The sequence below is a fragment of the Hemitrygon akajei genome, chromosome 1 (genome assembly GCF_048418815.1).
Source record: "Hemitrygon akajei chromosome 1, sHemAka1.3, whole genome shotgun sequence".
In the NCBI taxonomy this organism is placed as follows: domain Eukaryota; kingdom Metazoa; phylum Chordata; class Chondrichthyes; order Myliobatiformes; family Dasyatidae; genus Hemitrygon; species Hemitrygon akajei.
In genome coordinates this window covers 140331628-140352498 of record NC_133124.1, presented here as the reverse complement: position 1 = coordinate 140352498, position 20871 = coordinate 140331628, and the positions used below count along the sequence as shown (strand labels likewise).

Genomic DNA, 20871 nt, shown 5'->3' with positions numbered 1-20871 from the left:
TCTTGAGCTACTCCTCAACCCTTATTTGTTTGAGCTTTTCAATTTTCGATTGCCCAATCAACTGCTTGGTCACTTGACCTCGATTGCCCAATCAGTTGCTTTCTGCTGAGTCTGAGCTATTCAAATCTTGGCAAACTGACAGTTGTGTACAGATCCCACCTTCCCTGGAAGAGAGCCCAATGATCCAGAAATCTGAAACCCTCCCTCCTACACCAACTGCTTAGCCACGTAATTTCCCTGGTTCTGGTGTAGTTGTGGCCTCTCCAGAATGCAACATGGGTAGCAATCCTGAGATCACCACCCTGGATGTCCTGCCCTTTTAACTTAGCACCTAACTCTCTGAACTCCTCAACTAGAACCTCAGCACTCATCCTACCCATGTCATTGGTACTTACACAGACCATGACTTCTGGGTGTTCACCTTCCCACTTAAGAATGCTGAGGACTTAATCTGAGAAATCCTGGCAACTAGGAGGCAACATACCATCCGGGAATCTTGATCTCACCCACAGAACCTCCTGTCCATTCCCCTAACTAATGAATCCCCTCTCACCACAGCATGTCTCTTCTCTCCCCCACCCCTTCCCTTCTGAGTCACAGAGGCAGACTCAGTGAGAGACCTGACCATTGTGACTTTACTCTGTTAGGTCATACCCCACCCCCCCAACAGAATACAAATTAATATCCGCTTTGTTGAGGGGGATGCACTGGGTCACTCTGCACTGGCTCCTTAACCCTTTTCCTCTTTCTGATTGTCACCCAATTTCCTGTGTCCTGCTCTGTGGGTGTAACTACTCTCTATATGTCCTGTCCATCACACCCTCAGCCTCCCAAATGATCCAGTGTTCATCCAGTTCCAGCTCCAACTCCTTAACGCAGATTGTTGGAATCTGCAGCTGGCTGCACTTCTTGCAGTTGGAGGTCTCCCTATCTTCCCACATCCCGTAAGAAGAGCATTTTACTATCCTGCCTGGCATCTCTACTGTCCTTGCTGAGCAAATATAAAGAGGAGAAGGGAAAAAACTTGAGCTTTTCTTCCATTTGCTTCCTCTAACTGAAGCCTCTCTTTGCTGAAGTCTCAAAGAGCTAAAGCCTCAAGATCACCACTCTGACTCTGTCCACTCAGATGATGGTCATTGTGATGATGGCCTCTGCGCTTGCCCCTGCCTTCCTTTAATTTGATCAATCCCAGACACCAATTGGTTGCTGGTCAAAGCTCAATTTTGCAGCCACGACCTGCTGCTGCCTTTTATCCTCGGGCAGTGGACCTAATTGAAGTCCCCTCCTCTCCAAACTTCCAATGTCTGGATTGATGCTGGTCAAAGCTCTATTTTCAACCATAGTCCCATATCCTTTGCTTCAATTAATGCTCATGTTGGTTAGTAGACTCAATGGTAACACAGCCTTCTGAAGTGGTCCCCTGGGGGCAAGGATGTCTTGATTTCTTTCATTGCTGAGAAAGCCATATGCTAATTTAAAAAATGCAGCAATGCCCAAACAGTAGACAGTATCTTCACTAAAGATCTAAAGCTTGGTGGAGGGGCACTTCAGCCCTGAATTTACACACTCACCCCTCATTTCTGGGAAGAGGAAGTCATGACAAGCAAGGAGATCAACACTTGTTGTGGTATTCGAGAGGAGTCTCCATAGTGAAGGGCATCATTGGAGCCTTCTTCGATTGCTTCTTCCTAAAGGTCAAGGAGCTAGAGTGCAGTGCCAGTTCCATCCTTCGAGTGACATGGTGCATGTGATCTTCATGCACCAGCAATCACACAGTGTTACTAATGACTATGCAAGCAGTACAACACCCCATGGGGAGCTTCTTTGGTGTGAAATGCAGTTTACTTCCCTGCCTTTTTCCAGTTACTATGATTAATTGCATTTCTAAGAATCAATGGTTTGGAAGTGAAATTGACTTGGATGGTTCTTTTTCTGCAAGTATTATTGATTTCTGCTTTAAGCTTACAAGATTTAACACAGGAAGAAAAAATTACTTTGCAAACTTTATTCCACTCATTGCTAGTGTAGCCATTGCATTTGTTATTTAGGTCTAAGGGAGGAGCTGGGCACAGGAGTGCAGATGGAACAAGGGGCAGGAATGCGGTTTGATGCAACAATGGAGTTGGGCCCTGGAATGGTTAGTTTTGTGATTAGAGCTGCAGTCAGGGACCAGGAACACAGTCCACCAAACAGCCAGAGCTGGGAACTGGGAAATATGATTAGCTGTGCAGCAAGGGTGGCTGATATCCTTGGGTGCGTGGTGAACTACATATACCTGTCTGGACACACCCCCTGCTGACTGCTCCTGTGGTCCCTCCACTGACTGTGGCTCCTCCCACAGACCCCGGTATAAAGGCGATTGAGGCCTGAGCCCAGTCAATAAAAGCTGATATCTCACCTTCACGTCTCAGAGAGAGTTATTGATGGTGCATCAGGGTGTGCAGCCAGAACTGAGAATGTAGTGGTGGGGGGTTATCAGAATGGGGTTGGAGATGGGGTTAAGTGTGCAGACAGAGGTAAAGGTTGAGGATATGGTTAGATGTGCGTTCAGAGTTAGGGGTCGGGAAAGATATAGTGTATGGAGGAGGAACCAGGGATTGATATGTGACTAGATGCTGGTGTTGGCAACCTTAGCAGAGGTGGGCGCATGTGCAGGAAGGTGGTGCAATGCCAGGAGGAAGGAGTGGCATGTGCTTCCATACTTGAAGCCGCATGAATGAACAAGAGTGCAGGTACTAGGCAGCACCTAATCACATAAACACTAATGTGTGAACAGAGCCTGGATTCCAGCATTCTGCACCATGACAACAACCAATGGCTGCTGGACTGATCCCTGTCTAATTCATTCTGTATTTTCCTTAAATCTGGCCTTACAATCGAATCATTCGCAGTGAAGACTGTGTCGAACAAGGTTGTGACTTAACCTTTCAATTCATCTTTATTGCTGTAATCTCTCCTCCAACATACATTCAACATTCACTCTGTGGTGACTGGACTCTTGAACAAAGGTAGCCTAAACCTCAGAAGTTGAGCTACAATTTGCAGACCACATGTCCAAAGTATATACACAGAGGCTCACTTTCATGCTGTCCCCCACATTTTCACAAAAGCTTATAGAAAAATGGGCCTTACATTCAGTGCCCACAAGACCAGAGTCATCTGTCAACCTGCCACCCAACAATAAAGGTTTCCAGCAAAACCTTGAAGAACATAGGCCATTTCCCATATCTCAGGAGCAACCTCTTAGCTAAAGCAGATACTAAAGATGAAATCCACCAACTCAGCCTTTGATCAGCTGAGATCATGGTTGCTTGAAGATCAAGATCACACGCTGGAGTGGAAGGATGGAAGTTATCGTCTACTTGCAGATTTTTGCTGTTTTAACAGTGAATGAGCACAACTCAAATAACATGTTTGGTTACTTGTATTCACCATCAGAGTTGAATCAGGGATATTATAACTATGACTAAAGTGCAAAAGAAACATTTTATATGCAAAGAAACATGCAATTTTTAAATAATTAACGGGGAAGATACAGACAATGGATTAATGTTATTATTTATTTCTGTATATTTGACCACAATTGGATTGATTTTCCACTCATTGAATCCATGACTTGTGTTCTCATCATCAATCTAAAATTCATCAAAATTTGCATAACCTGTATTCTTTAATTGGTCTGGTGACTTGGCAGCCTATAACTCTTGGCATCATGTTGATTTGCAGGATTGATAAACCGAAGGCCCTGTCACTTTTGCTGCACACAGCTGACATTAGCCATCCTGCTAAAACTTGGGACATGCATTATCGCTGGACAATGGCATTGTTGGAGGAATTCTTCAGACAGGTACTAATTGAGCTGAGGTTACTCTGATGAACTATTATTCTTTGATTTTAATGTCCTTGGGAGTGATTTTGACAAATGCAATAGATCCCTCAAAGGACAATTATTGTTCGTAAATAGTGGCCATATTTAATGGCTCTGATATGGGATTCTGGTACCAAACGACCCATGTGAAATATATACTCTGCGTAGTTAGAGGGTGAACAAAGGGTTTGAAAATCTTTGGTACTTGAACCAGAATCAGGTTTAATATCACTGACATATGCCATGAAAATTGTTGTTTTGCAGTACATTGCAATACATAATAATAAAAAACTAAATTATAAGAAGTATATGTAAATATTAAATGAAGTAAGTTGTGCAAAAAGAGAGGGAAAGATGTTGAGGTAGTGCTCATGGATTCATTGTCCATTCAGGAATATGATAGTGGAGAGGAAGAAGCTGGTCCTAAAGCATTGAGTGTGAGTCTTCAGGTTCTCCTCCTTGATGGTGGCAATGAGAAGAGGGCATCTCCTGGGTGATGGAGGTCCTTAATAATGGATGCCACCTTTTTGAAGTATCACCTTTTGAAGGAGTCCTTAATGCAGGTGCTCATTAAGGAGCTGGCTGAGTTTACAACTTTCTGCAGCTTATTTCAATCCTGTGCAGTGCCCCCCACCCCCACACCAGTCAGTGATACAGCCAGATAGAATGCTTTCCACAGTACATCTGTAGAAATTTGCAAGTGTCATTGGTAACATACCAAATCTCCTCAAACTCCTAATGAAGTATAGCCATTGTTGTGCCTTCTTTGTAATTGTATCAATATGTTGGGCCCAGGATAGATCTTCAGAGATGTGGACACCCAGGAACTTGAAACGGCTCATCCTTTCCACTGCTGATCCCTTGTTGGAAACTAATGTGTCACTGGCAGATTTATAAATTGCTTTTGAGCTGTACCTAGTCACACAGTCATGGGTGCAGAGAGAATAGAGCAGTGGGCTAAGCACACAACCTTGAGGTGCACCAGAGTTGATGGTCTGCGAGGAGGGGGTGTTATTTCTGATTCACATAGACTGTGGTCTCCTGATGAGGAAGTAATCAGTTGCAGAAGCCCAGGTTTTGGAGCTTGTTGATTAGTACTGAAAGTGTGACTGTAATCAACGCTGTAGTCATTAAACAGCAGCCTGACGTAGGTATAATTATTGTCCACGTAACCTGAGGCTCAGTACTGAGCAGTGCAATTTCATCCACTCTAGACCTGTTGTGGCGATAGGCAAATTGCAGTGGGCAGGAGTTAAATTCTGACCATGAGCAACCTCTCAATGCACTTCATCACAGTGGATGTGAGTACCACTGGGCAATAGTAGTTGAGGCCTGACCTTTATGGGCATTGGTACAATTGTCACCCTTTTGAAGCTAGTGGGAACCTACGACTGCAGCAGTGAGAGCCTGAAGGTGTCCTTGAACACTCCTGCCAGTTGAACTCCCTCCATACAGTCAGAGGGACAATGTGCAAACTCCACACGGACATACCTGGGGTCAGGACTGAATCTGTCTTTCTGGTGATGTGAAACAGCAGTTCCATGTGTTATGCCAGCACGCCATCTCAGTACTTTAAATAGTGCAGCATGGTGTGTTCTGTCAATGTTAACCCTTCTGCAAAACGATGCAGAGCGCGAGGGCCAAGGTACCATGGGGCATGTGTCAGGCCTGTTTGGTTTGTGTACAAAGAAAAGCATGTAGGTTATGGACCCAGATTCTGACTGGTGGCAGAGGTGGTCATGGACGAGGAGCACGGTAGTCAGGACATTGGTCAGGAACTTGAGGGGCTAGTGAGATCATGGGCGATGGACAAAGTCAGCTGATTGGAGAGACTTTTGGCAGCTGGAGCAGGATTTCAGCAAGAAATACGTTTTGGAGACTGTGGAAGTTTAATTAGTTAAATTTAAGGGTGTGAGTTGAACTAGCAATAAGCTTTGAGGGGTAAGTGCTGTGTTAATAACTGAGTTAGCAGGTTAATCATGGGAAGGTGCTAGTAACAGCTGGTGGTGGCATAGGAGTCCTGTGGGCCCATGAATGTGAGCCTATCTGTCTAGGGAGATAGATAGATACTTTATTGATCCCAAAGGAAATTACGGTGTCACAGAACATAACAAGTGCACAGATAAACAAAGATTAGAAGAGAAGTAAGAAAGAATTAAAAAAAACATTTATCTCAAACAGTCTAACATCACTTCCTGGGCTACAGGTTGATTCATTATAGAGCTTAGTGGCTGAGGGTAAGAATGACCTCATATCAGACATGCCACCTCTCCTGAAAGTTCCGGTAGTCTCCCGCAAACTAATGGTGCTACCTCTTTGAAATGAGTTTTTGCACGTGGGATGTCTGTCATATAATGCTCTTTGGAGCAGCAGAGTTGCCTTAGTCTGTTACTAAAAGTGCTCCCCTATTCAGCCAAAGTGGCATGCAGAGGGTGAGAAATGTTGTCCAGAATTGCCAGGATTTTTCACAGGGTCTTTTGCCTCCAGTTTGTCCAGTTTGACTCCTATAACACAGCCAGCTTTCCAGTATTGTAGTCAAAATACATGTTTGAATAAAGTATCCCAAGATCCAGAAGGATGATGAAAGTGTTCTTAAATGGATTAATGTCCATTGTTATTTCGTAGTATTACTAGCCAGTACAAAAATAAACGAAAGGAACATGCTATATAACATTACGACAAACAAACCCACGGAGCTACTGTAACGTGCTGCCACTTTGCACGGCACACACAGTGTTCTGGGCTTGTTCTCAGTGACTTGAGTCAGGTCTGGTCTGCTGCTGTGTGGGTAGCATGTGCTGCTGCCGGTAGTGAATGTATGATCAAACACCACAGGTAGAGCAGCAGACCATGAATATAATGCTCTCATGGAATGGCACTGCGCACATCTCAATCTCCCTTAGAATGGTGCAGTCGTCACATAGAGACACTCCTATGATAACTCCCTGATTCTTTTCTTGAACCGAAACTTTTTTCCATAGAAATTGAAAAATGAGAGGTTGAAACTCTTTGCAATTGTATGGCATGGTAGCGTAGTGGTTAGTGTGATGTTATCACGATGCCAGCATCCTGGATTCCTTTCTCGCTGCTGTCCGTTCTCCCCATGACCTGGTGAGTTTCCTATGGGAGTTCTGGCTTCCTCCCATATTCCAAAGATGTACGGGTTCGGGGTTAGTTAGTCACATGGATGTAACTGGGAAGTAAAGGATCATTGGGCCGAAAGGGCCGGATGCTGTGTTGTATTTCTAAAATAAAATATAAACAACATTTCTGGACTAGGGGTGATTCCAGAGTTTAATTTTGCATTCACATCACAGACCATCATTTCTTGATTGTATTTTTTTGTCATATCCCAGGGTGACAAAGAGGCTGAATTGGGACTTCCCTTTTCTCCACTCTGTGATCGTAATTCAACCATGGTGGCTCAGTCCCAAATAGGTAAGACTTTCAAGTTCATCTGTGGTTTCGTATTGCAGAGTGGTCATCCAACAAGTTATTGTCTAATTACAATATATGGAGCAGCTTCTTCAAGGTCTAAAATATTGCCAATAATTTATAACATAACTTAGTCTGCTAACATTTGCTCTCTCCACCAATGCAGTATCAAAATGATTGATTGTGTGGTCTCCAAAGATCAGGTGCACAATCGACAGCTGAATATGGAATTGGTATGTTGATTTAAGTATCCCAGCACTAGAGAATGGACCTATAAACAGCTCATAGTCTCTTCACAGTACCCTGAAAAGTGAAACTAGTTGTTTCAAAGGTATCTACAGCAGCAATGGAAAAATCCACAAAAATCAGATTTAATTTGTACATTTGTGGTGGCTAACCAGTATTAAGACTTTACTGGACAGAAATAATGCTTACTATTTCATTCAGCCATTGTTAGAATTTTTGTATAATTTGTTTGGAACATATATTTTCTTTACATTGGTAAACACAGTGGGATCATCTCTCATCTGCTTCACTGCTGTTGAGTACGTTTGTGAAGGCGAGAAGTAAGAACTATTGCTTTGTGACAAGTGAACAAAAGATCTGTGGAGGTAATGGCACACATTTGTAAATATCATCCAATTTATTTCCAGTGCTGAGAATTGGCAATGAAGGGATGTTATGGAAATCCTGAGCATATCTTTTGCCCATTCATTTCGAGGATGAGGATTCACAGAGTGCCTCAAAATTGTTCCACTCAGAAGTATTTCTGTGATACACTTGCCACTGTTTTCCAGACTAAATTTAAACTTAGCTTATTCACATACCTTAGTAGGAACCGTTTGACTGAAGTTGTCCAGGTCATTGGTGAGAATGCTCTGCATGCCAGCTTGGTTTTCTATACATAAGTAGATCTCCAATATATGGAGGGTTTGGGGGGAGGATTACCAGGATGCTGCTGGATTAGAGGACATTTTCTATAAGAAGTTGGACAAACTTGTTTTTTTCTCTCTCTGGAACAGCAGAGGCTGAGTGGGAACCTGATGGAAGTTTATCAGATTATGAGAGGCACAGACAGAGTAGACAGTGGTATTTTTCACCCTCAATGTTGTGGGCAAAAGGGTGTATTCCTGTACCTGTGTTCTATGTTCCAAGTTCTGATGTGGGTGGGACGTTGAAGCGAGTAGAGCCATCCACAACCAAGACACATCTGTTATAAACTTTGATAGTACGTTGCGCCCCTTGAATTAGCAGCTGTCAAACACAGTGAATGCTTCTGAGATTGGTGGGAGAGTCTAAAGCCAGAGGACATGGCCTCAGAACAGAAGAACATCCATTTAGAATGACGAGGAATTTCTTTAGCCAGAGAGCGGTGAATCTGTGGAATTTGCTGCCACAAGCGCTGTGAAGGCCAAGTCATTGGGTATACTTAAGGCAGAAATTGATAGATTCTCAATTAATCAAGGCATGAAGGGACATGGCGAGAAGGCAGGAGGTTGGAGCTGAGAGGGAATTGGATCAGCCATGATGAAGAAACGGAGCAGACTCAGTGGGTCAAATGGCCTAATTCTGCTCCTATATCTTATGGTCTTAAACATTCATGATAATCCAAATTAGAACAAATCCGAAGAACAGTTTAAAAGATTTAAAAATAGAAATAAACAGAAAACCTTAGATTAAAACCAATGAAATTATATATATAGAAATAGTACCACATTAACAATCTACCTCCACCAAATCCTACTGAATTCCATGTCAAACCTAATGTTAGAATGTAGTTCTCAAGAATCCATTTGTCAGGAGATATGGTATTTCTGCATTTGCAACTGCACATTCTAAAACACACACTCAACATTTTAGGAACAGCTTCTTCCCACTGCCATCAGATTTCTGAATGGCACATGAACCCGTGAACACTACTTCACTAATTTTGTTCTCTTTTTGCACTAACAGATTCTTAAATATACATAAATGTGTCTTATTGTGATTTATAATATATTTTATCTATTGCTGACACAGAACTACAGATTTCACGACACATGTCCGTGATAATAAACCCGATTCTGATTTCGATTCTGTATTGGTGAAAATCCCAAACTTCCTGGCACTTACATAAAGAAATACAGCAGCTGCAGACAGAGCTAATGATATTTTTACATTAGATGCAACCATTCCCCACCATTATTACACATTCCCCGGTGTAAATAATTAGTGCCCAAATATACCTTTCCCTTTTACAGTGTGTAGACAATTATGACACACCCAAATTAATTTCCGCCCTCCAATTGGAACTAGAAGTAAAACAATATGAAGCCATGGACACACAGCACAAAAATCAGATTTCTTAACATTCATTTTCAGGACCTAGAGGCCATTTGATGGACACCTCCAAATGGTGGAATGTCTCTGGTTATACCGGTGCGGTCTTATTGGTGAAGGTCCAACGGGTGTTGTTGGATGTGAAGTTCCAGGGACTTCGAACAACAATGTGCTGGAGGAATTACATAAAGAAATACAGCAGCTAATTAGCAGACAGAGCTAATGCCGAGACTGGACCCTCAGCTCAGGAGAGAAGGAGGGAAAAGAGGAGAGCAGTAGTGATAGGGGATTTGATAGGGGGACAGGTAAGAGGTTCTGTGGAAGAGATCGAGAATCCCGGATGGTCTGTTGCCTCCCTGGTGCCAGGGTTCGCGATATCTCGGATCGAGTTCTCAGTATTCTCAAGAGGGAGGGTGAGCAGCCGGATGTCGTGGTCCATGTAGGGACCAATGACGTGGGTAGGAAGAGTGAGCAGGTCCTGAAAGGTGAGTTTAGGGAGTTAGGCGCCAAGTTAAAGGACATGACCTCCAGGATAGCAATCTCAGGATTGCTACCAGTGCCACATGCAGGCGGGTTCAAATGGCCTCTAGGTCCTGAAAATGTATGTTAAGAAATCTGATTTTTGTGCTGTGTGTCCATGGCTTCACATTGTTTTACTTCTAGTTCCAATTGGAGGGGTGTGATTGGCAACTAAATATTCCTGGATTTCGTTGCTTCAGGTGTGATAGAATCGGAGGGCCAAGAGGGGGAGATTTTGCATTGCTTGTCAGAGAAAATATTACAGCGATGCTCTGGCAGGATAGATTAGAGGGCTCGTCTAGGGAGACTATTTGGGTGGAATTGAGGAATGGGAAAGGTATAGTAACACTTATAGGGGTGTATTATTGACCACCTAATGGGGAGCGAGAATTGGAGGAGCAAATTTGTAAGGAGATAGCAGATATTTGTAGTAAGCACAGGTTTGTGATTGTGGGAGATTTTAATTTTCCAGACATAGTCTGGGAAGCCCATACTGTAAAAGGGCTGGATGGTTTGGAGTTTGTAAAATGTGTGCAGGATAGTTTTTTGCAGCAATACATAGAGGTACCAACTAGAGAAAGGCAGTGTTGGATCTCCTGTTAGGGAATGAGATAGGTCAGGTGACGGAGGTATGTGTTGGGGAGCACTTCGGGTCCAGTGATCACAATGCCATTAGTTTCAATATAATTATGGAGAAGGATAGGACTGGACCCAGGGTTGAGATTTTTGATTGGAGAAATGCTAACTTTGAGGAGATGCGGAAGGATTTAGAAGGAGTGGATTGGGACAATTTGTTTTATGAGAAGGATGTAATAGAGAAATGGAGGTCATTTAAAGGTGAGATTTTGAGGGTACAGAATCTTTATGTTCCTATTGGGTTGAAAGGAAAGGTTAAAAGTTTGAGAGAGCCATGGTTTCCAAGGGATATTGGAAACTTGGTTAGGAAAAAGAGAGAGATCTACAATAAATATAGGCAGCATGGATTAAATGAGGTGCTCGAGGAATATAAAGAATGTAAGAAGAATCTTAAGAAAGAAATTAGAAAAGCTAAAAGAAGATACGAGGTTGCTTTGGCAAGTAAAATGAAAATAAATCCAAAGGGTTTCTACAGTTATATTAATAGCAAAAGGATAGTGAGGGATAAAATTGAACCCTTAGAGAATCAGAGTGGACAGCTATGTGTGGAGCCAAAAGAGATGGGGGAGATTTTGAAGAATTTCTTTTCTTCGGTATTCACTAAGGAGAAGGATATTGAATTGTGTAAGGTAAGGGAAACAAGTAGGGAAGTTATGGAAACTATGATGATTAAAGAGGAGGAAGTAACCGTGCTTTTAAGGAATATAAAAGTGGATAAATCTCCGGATCCTGACAGGATATTCCCTAGGACCTTGAGGGAAGTTGGTGTAGAAATAGCAGGGGCTCTGACAGAAATATTTCAAATGTCATTAGAAACGGGGATGGTGCCGAAGGATTGGCATATTGCTCATGTTGTTCCATTGTTTACAAAGGGTTCTAAGAGTAAACCTAGCAATTATAGTCAAGTCAAGTCACTTTTATTGTCATTTCAACCATAACTGCTGGTACAGTGCATATTAAAAATGAGACAACGTTTTTCAGGACCATGGTGTTACATGACACAGTACAAAAACTAGACTGAACTACGTAATAAAAGAAAGAGAAAGCTACACTAGACTACAGACCTACACTGGACTGCATAAAGTGCACAAAAACAGTGCAGATATTACAATAAATAATAAACAGTACAATAGGGCAAGGTGTCAGTCCAGTCTTCAGGTATTGAGGAGTCTGATAGCTTGGGGGAAGAAACTGTTACATAGTCTGGTCGTGAGAGCCCAAATGCTTCGGTGCCTTTTTCCAGATGGCAGGAGAGAGAAGAGATTGTACGATGGGTGCATGGGGTCCTTCATAATCCTTTGTGGATGCAGCGTGTAGTGTAAATGTCCGTGATGGCGGGAAGAGAGACCCCGGTGATCTTCTCAGCTGCCCTCAGTATCCGCTGCAGGGTCTTGCGATCCGAGATGGTGCAATTTCCAAACCAGGCAGTGATGTAGCTGCTCAGGATGCTCTCAAACAACCCCTGTAGAATGTGATGAGGATGGGGGGGGGGGGGTGAGAGATGGACTTTCCTCAGCCTTCGCAAAAAGTAGAGACGCTACTAGGCTTTTTTTGCTATGGAGCTGGTGTTGAGGGACTAGGTGAGATTCTCCGTCAGGTGAACACCAAGAAATTTGGTGCTCTTTACGATTTCTACCGAGGAGCCGTCGATGTTCAACAGGGAGTGGTTGCTCCATGCCCTCCTGAATTCAACAACCATCTCTTTTGTTTTGTTCACATTAAAAGACAGGTTGTTGGCTCTGCACCAGTCCGTTAGCTGCTGCACCACCTCTCTGCAAGCTGACTCGTAGGCCTGTAAGTTTGACGTCAGTGGGTAACTTAATGGAAAGTATTCTTAGAGATAGTATATATAATTATCTGGATAGACAGAGTCTGATTAGGATAGGAATTTTGACGAGAGTAAAGCAGTGGATGTTGTCTATATGGACTTCAGTAAGGCCTCCACGCGGAAGGTTAGTTAGGAAGGTTCAATTGTTAGGTATTAATATTGAAGTAGTAAACTGGATTCAACAGTGGCTGGATGGGAGATGCCAGAGAGTAGTGGTGGATAACTGTTTGTCAGGTTGGAGGCTGGTGACTAGTGGTGTGCCTCAGGGATCTGTACTGGGTCCAATGTTGTTTGTCATATACATTAATGATCTGGATGATGGGGTGGTAAATTGGATTAGTAAGTATGCAGATGATACTAAGATAGGTGGCGTTGTGGATAATGAAGTAGGTTTTCAAAGCTTGCAGAGAGATTTAGGCTAGTTAGAAGAGTGGGCTGAAAGATGGCAGATGGAGTTTAACGCTGGTAAGTGTGAGGTGCTACATTTTGGTAAGACTAATCAAAATAGGACATACATGGTAGATGGTAGGGCATTGAAAAATGCAGTTGAACAGAGTGATCTAGGAATAATGGTGCATAGTTCCCTGAAGGTGGAATCTCATGTGGATAGAGTGGTGAAGAAAGCTTTTGGTTTGCTGGCCTGCATAAATCAGAGTATTGAGTATAGGAGTTGGGATGTACTGTTAAAATTGTACAAGGCATTGGTAAGGCCAAATTTGGAGTATTGTGTACAGTTCTGGTCACCGAATTATAGGAAAGATGTCAACAAGTTAGAGAGAGTAGAGAGGAGATTTACTAGAATGTTACCTGGGTTTCAGCACCTAAGTTACAGAGAAAGGTTGTACAAGTTATGTCTTTATTTGGAGTGTAGAAGGTTGAGCGGGAACTTGATAGAGGTATTTCAAATTATGAGGGGGATAGATAGAGTTGAGATGGATAGGCTTTTTCCATTGAGAGTAGGGGAGATTCAAACAAGAGGACATGAGTTGAGAGTTAGGGGGCAAAAGTTTAGGGGTAACACGAGGGGAACTTCTTTACTCAGAGAGTGGTTGCTGTATGGAACGAGCTTCCAGTAGAAGTGGTAGAGGCAGGTTCAATATTGTCATTTAAAGTAAAATTGGATAGGTATATGGACAGGAAAGGAATGGAGGGTTATGGGCTGAGTGCAGGTAGGTGGGACTAGGTGAGAGTAAGTGTTCAGCACAGACTAAAAGAGCCTGTTTCCGTGCTGTAATTGTTATACGGTTATATATGGTTAAGTCTATCCGTGAGGGAAAGAATTGTTGACATTTTAAGTGAAAGACTTCCATGGGGCCCAAGAGTGAAGAGGAGAGCTAATTAGTATGAAGAGGAGACGGGTGTGGTGGTAAAAAATTCAAAGATTCAAAGTACATTTATTATCAAAGTATGCATGCGCGAGATTTGTCTTCCCTCAGAGAACCTGAAACAAAAAAGACCATGGAACATGTTCAAAGAAGAACAAAATCATCAAACCCCCAATCATGCAAAAGATAAAAAAAATCAAGTGATGAACACAGAATATAAAACATTAAACCACAACGTCAACAAAGGACCCCAGGAATGTTCGGTTTCAGCTCAGTTCAGTTCAATCTAGTGCTGTGGTGCTGGTTGACTGCAGGTCGCAGAGCCAGTCTGCCCCGATCAAAGTCACACAAAATAACAACAAAATAAAAGAGCAACCATAAATAAAAGAGCATAACATAAACTGCAGAGTCGAATACACAAACTGCATTGATTAAACTTTGCCTGAGACTCAAGACTCCAGCAACAACGAGTGGCAGTGAGTGAGTGTGAGAGCGAGAGAGAGTGAGAATGTAGGCATCTTCATCTGGGAGCCAAGACCGAGAGAGAGAGAGAGAGAGAGAGAGAGAGAGAGAGACTGATCATTCATAGCAGATGGCATCAGAGGTGTTTGGTGAACTGAGGAGGGGTGGAAGATGGTGGGCAGATTGAACAATGACAATGTGGTGGAAGGGTAAGTGAGAACAGATGATAATAGAGGCAGACAATAAAAAGAGACATGTGGGGTCGCTAGAGGGAGGGACATGAAGGTGAAGACAGCTGGGAGAGTGATAAACAGGATCATGAAAGAACTGCCGTTGCTAGAATCTGATAAGTAAGGAAGGAGATAATGGGAGTCTTGAATGGTAGATGGAATCAAAACTCGATGGGGGAGGGGAGTACCAGTGGGTGAAATACTTTCCTACTACAGATACTGCTCAGAAAACTGAGTTCCTTCAGTAGATTGTTTGTTGCTCCAGATTCCAGAATTTGCTGTTTGGCTCTCATATAGTCATAGCACTGAAACAGGTCCTTCAGCCCATCTAGTCTGTGTGGAACTGTTACTCTGCCTAGTCCCTGTTACCTGCACCTGGACAATAGCCCTCCATATCCTCCCATCCATGTACTTAACCAAACTTCTTAAATGTCGCAATTGGTCCCACATCCTCCCCTTCTGCAGGCAGCTCCTCCTGTAAGTGCACCACTCTCTGTGTGTAGAAGTTTCCCCACAGGCTCCCCTTTAACATTTCACCTTTCACCCTTAACCTATGACCTCTAGCTCTATCCTCCCTCAACCTCAGTGAAAAAAGCCTGCTTGCATTTACTCTCATAAGTTTGCATACCTCTATCAAATCTCAGCTCATTTTCATATGCTCCGGGGAATGAAGTCCTCACCTATTGAACCTTTCCCTAAATATCATGAGAAAGTGGATGAACCTAAATAGGAGTGAGAGACTGCACCAGTTCATGCTATACAGCACATTGGATGTGAAATGGGACCACAGCATTTAAAAACTCTCTGTGTGTAGAATTTGTGCCCAAATGTACCTTTCCCTTTTAATGATGTCTGGCGGCACACTGCAGCAAACCTCCAGCATTCCTCCATTAACACACTGTCTATCTGAGCTGAAGCCCTTAAAGTGTATATCTCAATCAGCCTACAGAATTACCGAGTGCATTGGTGGGGCCTCAGTTGAATTGGCTGTGAGGGAAGCAGTTCAAGAAAGGGAATGTAAAATCCACACGCTATCCTTGATTATGGACATGGACCTTTACACTTTTGTGATTGAGATAGAGAGGAGGAGACATTGTCTCATCAACAGGAACCCTGAACCAAGGTGGAGGCATTGGCAGCAGAGTGGTAAAACATGAAACTACCCAGTCTGGTTTGCCACAAAGCTGAGACCAATGCAGGATTAAATTCCATAGCTTCACTCCGGTGTTTAGAACTGTAGTTCACAAACACAGACTTTAAGCTGCCACCTAGATTCTCACCCCATGTGCACGAACATCAATGCCACTGCGAAAGCCATTTCTTCACTCTCCTAACTGGGTTAGAGCTCCTGATCAATTCATAGAATTGAAAGCATACACATATAACACAGTCCGTCACAATTGAATTGTGACAGTCACCCATACCGCCTAGCCCTTATGACAGTGATATCCTGAGTTGCAGCAGGGATTAGAGCCTACTGATGCTGGGGTGACAGTGGTTATAACCCCTGTTGCAATAGAGAATGTCATGGGCATAGTATCTACTGGTCCTTTAACTTGCCCCCTTGCCCACTGCAATGAATGTTCTGCTGGAGAATATCCACATGTCCTCCACAGACTTCCGAAGCACATCATTTCACAATTCCTGGTTCTATCTATTACCAACCTCCACTCCCTCACCAAGCAGGAGATTCTTGTCAAAGGAGGTGAAACACAGTGACTCCTTGTGTCTGACAACAGTCAGCACAAACTCAGCTGTTGGTACCACAAGGATTCAGGAGGCCACATTTGAAGCTTGAGTTTCAGTTGAAGAGACACCCAAATCTACAGACGGCAAGGAGGCTAGAAAGATTGGAAAGCCATGTGCTAGCCTTCCAGAAGTTAGGTTTGTACTGTAGATCACTTCTGGTCAGAGGATTGGGGAAGGATACAAAGAAAACTGGGGAGATTGATGTGAGCCACATGAAAATGATTGGCGTAAGGTCCTGTCTAGATGACAGCAAGTGCGGGATGTCAAGGAACATTAGGCAGTCCATCTCTAACTTCTCACAAGAACTTTTCTGCAGCCAAGTGTATTTCCCTGCTGGTATACATGTAGCCTGTGCTAGCTGCCATTGGCACTTTCTGGTAGAATGGCATATGTAAAGACACGTGGAACAGCATCTGCCTCTTTGAAATACAGATGAAGGCTACTTGGAGTCTTTGTGCATTCGTGGAGTGAAAAGCCACTGCAGTTAGTAGTCTTATCTCTCAGACTATCACTCTGCAAGCTCCATAGATTCAGAGTATAGAACCAATCCGTTTGCCACACTGATCTGTGCCAAATGCACCCACTTTACACTAATCCCATTTTCCTCATATTCCTACCAATTCCTCACCAGATTCACTATGGACAATGTACAGTGGTTAATTAACCTACAAACCCACTGGCATTTGGGATGTGAGAGGAAACTGGAGAACCTGGAGGAAACATCTGCAATCATGGAGGAACACAGCAGACCAGCTGGTTAGTGGCCATATCCGCTATCGATGGCATCTTCAAGAAGGAGCCATCCACCATTAAGGAGCCTCACCATCCAGGACATGCCATTGTGTTATTACCACCATCGAGGCAGAGGTAGAGGAGTCTAAAGATGCACACTCATTGCTTTAGGAACAGCTTCTTTCTCCCCATCATCAGATTTCTGAATGGTCCATGAACACTCAGCCTCACTATTTTGCTCTCTTTCTGCACTACTCATTTACTTTTAATATATTTCTTACTATGACATATAGTTATTTTGTATGTAGTGTACTGCTGCCACAAAACAACAAATTTCACCTCATATACCAGTGACAATAAACCTGATTCTGAACTCTACTCAAATAGCACCGGAGGTCTGGATTGAAATCACAGTGCTGGAGCTGCAAAGATTCCAAGTACGTTTATTATCAAAGTATGTATGCAGTATACAACCCTGAGATTCATCTTCTCCACAACAACCATGAAACAAAGTAAAAACATGGAACCTGTTCAAAGAAAAAACATCAAACAGCGCCCGAGCCAAAAAAAACATGCAAATGACAACAAAAGAGCGAAAAGCTCAGAATTTAAAACACAAAATCAAAGAGAGAGTCCAGGCATGTTCAGTTCACCTCAGTGTTCATTATTTGCAGCTACCCTGATTCAAAGTTGCCCAAAATAGCAACGAGTAAAGGAATGATCAGAAACCAGAAACACATCATAACATGAACTACAAAGTCAATCCACGAACCACGTCGATTAAATCTTGCCCAAGTTCCAGAACTCTGGTACCATTCTCCAACAGCATCATGGGAGAGAGAGACCATTTGAATGCAGGGACCTTCCTCTGGGAACAGCGAGTGAGGAGGGGAGAGAGGGAGAGGGAGACCGTCACATGCAGACAACTCACTCCGGCAGCAGCAAGCAAGAAGCTGGTAGACGGTGTTGAACACCTGCTCTCCTTCCATGCTCACCCTGCTGATGTCAATCTTCAATCTTTCTCGGCACTTTAATAGGCAACTTTGGCAAGAAATGGAGTCGATCATGAGCTTGTGCCCCTTGAGGCCGCGCACTTCACAGAAATCCCTTGGAGACAGCCAAGTGCCAGATCACTCAACAGGCACAAAAACACACCATCAAACTGTAGATCGGTCTCCAACAGTAGCAGAGCCAAATTTGAAAGAAAAAGATGATGTAAAAGAAATGGAAGTAGTTTTGTGAACCATCTGAAGGATATTGCCCTTGGTCGTATCGTTCGCTGGTGCCATCTTCTTCCAGCAGTACTTATATTACGTTTGACATTGTATGACATGTAGTCAAGATCCCTTATCTGCGAATTGAAGTGTTCCTCAGACTTTCATCATGTCCTCACCCAGACAAAGGGAAGAGAGAGAGATTTATTTACAGTGAACTTAATGGCCCATTCCTTGATTTAGTAAAAGGTTAGAGTCCTAGAAAACATTGCATTAGGTGAAATATTGTAAGTCAAAATCATTTGGCAAATTGTATAATGGGCATGTTTAAACAGTGTAATTCTCTACAGTAAGTGATGTACCATTCCTAATAGGAAACAGTAACTTCATGAACTGAAAACTAGCATGAAAAGATTTAGCAGCATTAGAGTGAGTAATTGAAACTTGAATGTTCCAGAACTGAGGAATTGCTATACAGCAATGTGGGAAAAATTGTTAAAAAGCAGGCATGTAAGTAAAAGTGAAATTAGGAGAGGAGAAAGGCCGTGAAAAATCAAAGCAAGTTAGAGTATAGATTATAACCACAATGTGGTGAACTACATATACCTGTCTGGATACATGCTGACTGCTCCTGTGGCTCCTCCCACTGACCGTGGATCCTCCCACGGACCCCGGTATAAAGGCGATTGGAGACACTGCCCCTGTCTCAGTCTCCAGGATGCAGTGTGGTGGTCAATTGCTGCTTGTTCTTTCTTCCAGCCAATAAAAGCCTATATCTCGCCTCACGTCTCCAAGAGTTATTGATGGTGTATCACACGCAAAGATTAAGAAGAAAAAATATTAGGGGTGAAAAAAATTGCACATGTTGAATGAGATGGGGAGGCAGTGTGGAGAAATGGTGTGGAATACAATGAGAGTGTTGAGTTAGCATGCAATATATTGGATGAGTATATCAAAAAAGAAAAAAATATTAAGGGTGTTAGCATATTTGAAAATGATAAATTACCAGAACCAGATGAAGTACATCCCAGGCTGTTAAAGGAAGCAAGGCAAAGCTCTAGTCAACATCCCTGAATACAGGATGAAGGGCAGTATATGTTACACTGGTGCTTAAAAAGACATAAACCAAGTAAGTCAAAGCCAGTTGGTGTTGCCTGAGATCCAATCTAACAGCTGGCTTCCAATAAAACTCTCTTATTCTATGCTCCCTAATTCAAACATACACACAGACCATTAATGCAAACCATTATTGCTTCACTGAGCACCACCACTCCATTCCCCTCAAGCAGAACTTTCCAGTGGCCAAACATTTTAATTCCGATTCCCATTCCTGTTCCAACATGTGGGTCTCTGGCCTCCTCTTGTCACAAGATGAGGCCACCCTCAGGGTGAAGGAACAATACCTCATATTTTGTCTGGGTAGCCTCTAACCTGATTGCATGAATATTGATTTCCTCTTACCCATGGCCCACTCTCCTCTCGTATCAGATTCCTTCTTCTCCAGTGCTTGACCATTCACACCCAGATGTCTTCACCTATCACCTTCCAGCTAGCCTCCTTCTGCTTCCCCTCCTTTTTTTATTCTGGTGTCTTCCCCTCTTCCTTTGCAGTTCTGAAGAAGGGTCATGGCCCAGAGTGCTGACTGTTTATTCATTTGTTTTAGATGCTGCCTGACCAGCTGAGTTCCTCCAGCATTTTGTGTGTGTTGCAGTGCATACCAGAACACAGTTTTATTTGGTGGGTCCCACCAGTCTGACAACAGCAAAGTTTCCAAAGGTCTGCGAAATAGGGGAACAGCTTGCTGACCAATTTGGACACTTAGCAATGCTACTAGTTAGTTGTTTGCTTCCTGCTACTAATGCGCAAGCTGTTTCTAATCCAACACTAGAGAACGGTACAGAATATTTCACTGCTTTATCAAATTAAGTGTGTAATTGCCGAGAAAATGGAATCACTTCCTCCGGTAATCATAAAAAAAGACTTTAGGAGGTTTTGAGACTGCTGCAGAAGCTTCTAATAGTCCTATCATTCACTAACATGTGGATAAGTAAAAAGACTGAGAATTAATCACACGAATTGAGGTATCACATTGTGTTATTGCCATTTAATCACTGGGCTTGTGTCTATAATCCAGGCAACAATTAACTGAGATCATCTGATTAATTATAATTGTCTAGTGAATTAATTATTTGATGTTTCTCATTGGAAAAAATATATCACCCTGGATTATGCAGAGTAATGATGCTCATGCAGGTTTGTAGACTTTCATGCAGGTGTGTACGGTTACAGAAACACTAACTTTGCTAACAGCAATTCACCATGACCCAACAGGGTGCATTTAGAAACTCTATAGACTCATCATAGAGTTTGCTTAGAGAGTAGCAACTTGGACTATTATTATTATTTGTGTTTTGTATTTGCACAGGCTATCTTCTTTTGCACATTGGTTATTTGTCAGTCTTTGTGTGTAGCCTTTCATTGATTCTATTGTATTTCTTTGTACTATCATGAATGCCTGCCAAAAATTGGTGACATATACGTACTTTGATAATAA

The 20871-nt window shown here is 42.8% G+C and overlaps 1 protein-coding gene across 1 annotated transcript in view; it reads left to right on the top strand.

Moving 5' to 3' along the window:
• pde1ca (phosphodiesterase 1C, calmodulin-dependent a) overlaps positions 1–20871 on the top strand; it is a 319562-nt gene that overhangs the window by 215985 nt on the left and 82706 nt on the right. Inside the window, exons 11-12 of the mRNA XM_073052530.1 lie at positions 3727–3847; positions 7225–7306. Coding sequence (XP_072908631.1) covers positions 3727–3847; positions 7225–7306 — 203 coding nt within the window. The remainder of the gene's footprint in view (positions 1–3726; positions 3848–7224; positions 7307–20871) is intronic.